This window comes from Orycteropus afer, unplaced genomic scaffold (genome assembly GCF_000298275.1).
Source record: "Orycteropus afer afer isolate SDZICR_OR568_19922 unplaced genomic scaffold, OryAfe1.0 scaffold01126, whole genome shotgun sequence".
NCBI classification, from domain to species: Eukaryota; Metazoa; Chordata; class Mammalia; order Tubulidentata; family Orycteropodidae; genus Orycteropus; species Orycteropus afer.
In genome coordinates, this window is record NW_006922713.1 from 98,855 (window position 1) to 100,154 (window position 1,300).

Here is a 1,300-nt window from a genome sequence, read left to right on the forward strand (position 1 = left end):
GTGGGAACACCTGTGCCAGCCTGCAGCCAGTGGTGTGTGAAGATGACAGCGTAGTTCTCAGGGGTTCCGCATAATTGCAGGATTCCAAAATGTACATTCCAGGAGCAAGATAACCTAGTGGTTAAGGGCTAAGCTGTGGGATAGGAATAAGAGTGTTCTTATCCTGACCTCAAGATTCAGCAGCTGTGTGACCTTGGTCATATTACACAACCTCTCTGTGACTCGGTATCTTCCTCTGAATATGAAGATTAGAGTATGAACCTCCTTGGGCTCTTGTGAATAGTAAAGGTGGGTGTGAAACTGTCTCTCAGTTCGATTAATCCAACAAATCTAGTGAAGCTAAAGACAGTTTCTATGGGAGGGGAAAGGGTACAGCCATGGAATCTGGGAGGGAGGCAGAGTAGGGGATGGAAGGAAAATGGTTGCTCAGTGAGAGTAGGATCATTGTTGGGGGTGTAGGGGTGTCCATCTGTCCATCTGTCCAGCTCTCTGAGGGCCCATTCTCCCTCCAGCCTACGTATCATGAACGACCAACTGTCTGTGAGGGATGCCAGCCCCAAAGAGTTCCTGAGTGCCTTCTCCACCCCAGTATTCACACCCTCTTCCACCTCCATGTCCACCCTCTCCCAGGAGCAGCAGGAAATGATGGTGGGGTCCCCCACCCAGTCTGGGATGGACCTGGAGTGGTTTCAGAAGTGAGTGCTGGGAGTGGGTGGAGGTGGGGGTGAGTGGGAAGGAGCTGGAGAGTGAAGGATGGGAATTCACCTGTAATGTGTTTTGTTTCTTTACAGATGCTCAGTGTGACAATGAGTCTTGTTTCATTCATTCTCACACAGAGCATCTTTCTCACACAGTACGTATTACACTATTTAGTAGTTCTGAACAGGTCACAGTACTTACTGAATTTCATGGACCCTGATCTTTCATTGACAGACACTGGCATTCCCAGGAGTGTTCCACCTTAAACAGCACTCATTCTGCTGTGTTCATTACCTACATTCTAATACATAGATTAGGATGTGGCCCTGTGTGATCAGTGTGTCTACTTTGGTCCGAGTGGTAACTCCCATCCTTCCTCCACCCCAACTGCTTTCATGACATCATCTGGGATGACACCAGAGCCTCTCATGTGTTTGCTTTATCCATAGTGATGTCTGGGAATCCGGGCCAAGTGAATGGAGTCCGGGTGGCGTGTGGTGACACTCAGGGTTCCTGGTTCTGATGATGCCCCACCTCCTCCTTTCCTTCCCTCCAGCCTGTGATCAAAGTCCCAGAAGACAGCTTCATGAAATGATCCACG

At 49.2% G+C, this 1,300-nt stretch overlaps 1 protein-coding gene across 1 annotated transcript in view; it reads left to right on the forward strand.

Moving 5' to 3' along the window:
* LOC103212830 (nuclear RNA export factor 2-like) overlaps nucleotides 1-699 on the forward strand; it is an 8,660-nt gene extending 7,961 nt beyond the window's left edge. The window contains exon 15 of the mRNA XM_007958765.1: nucleotides 513-699. Coding sequence (XP_007956956.1) covers nucleotides 513-699 — 187 coding nt within the window. The remainder of the gene's footprint in view (nucleotides 1-512) is intronic.
* Nucleotides 700-1,300: the final 601 nt, after the last annotated feature.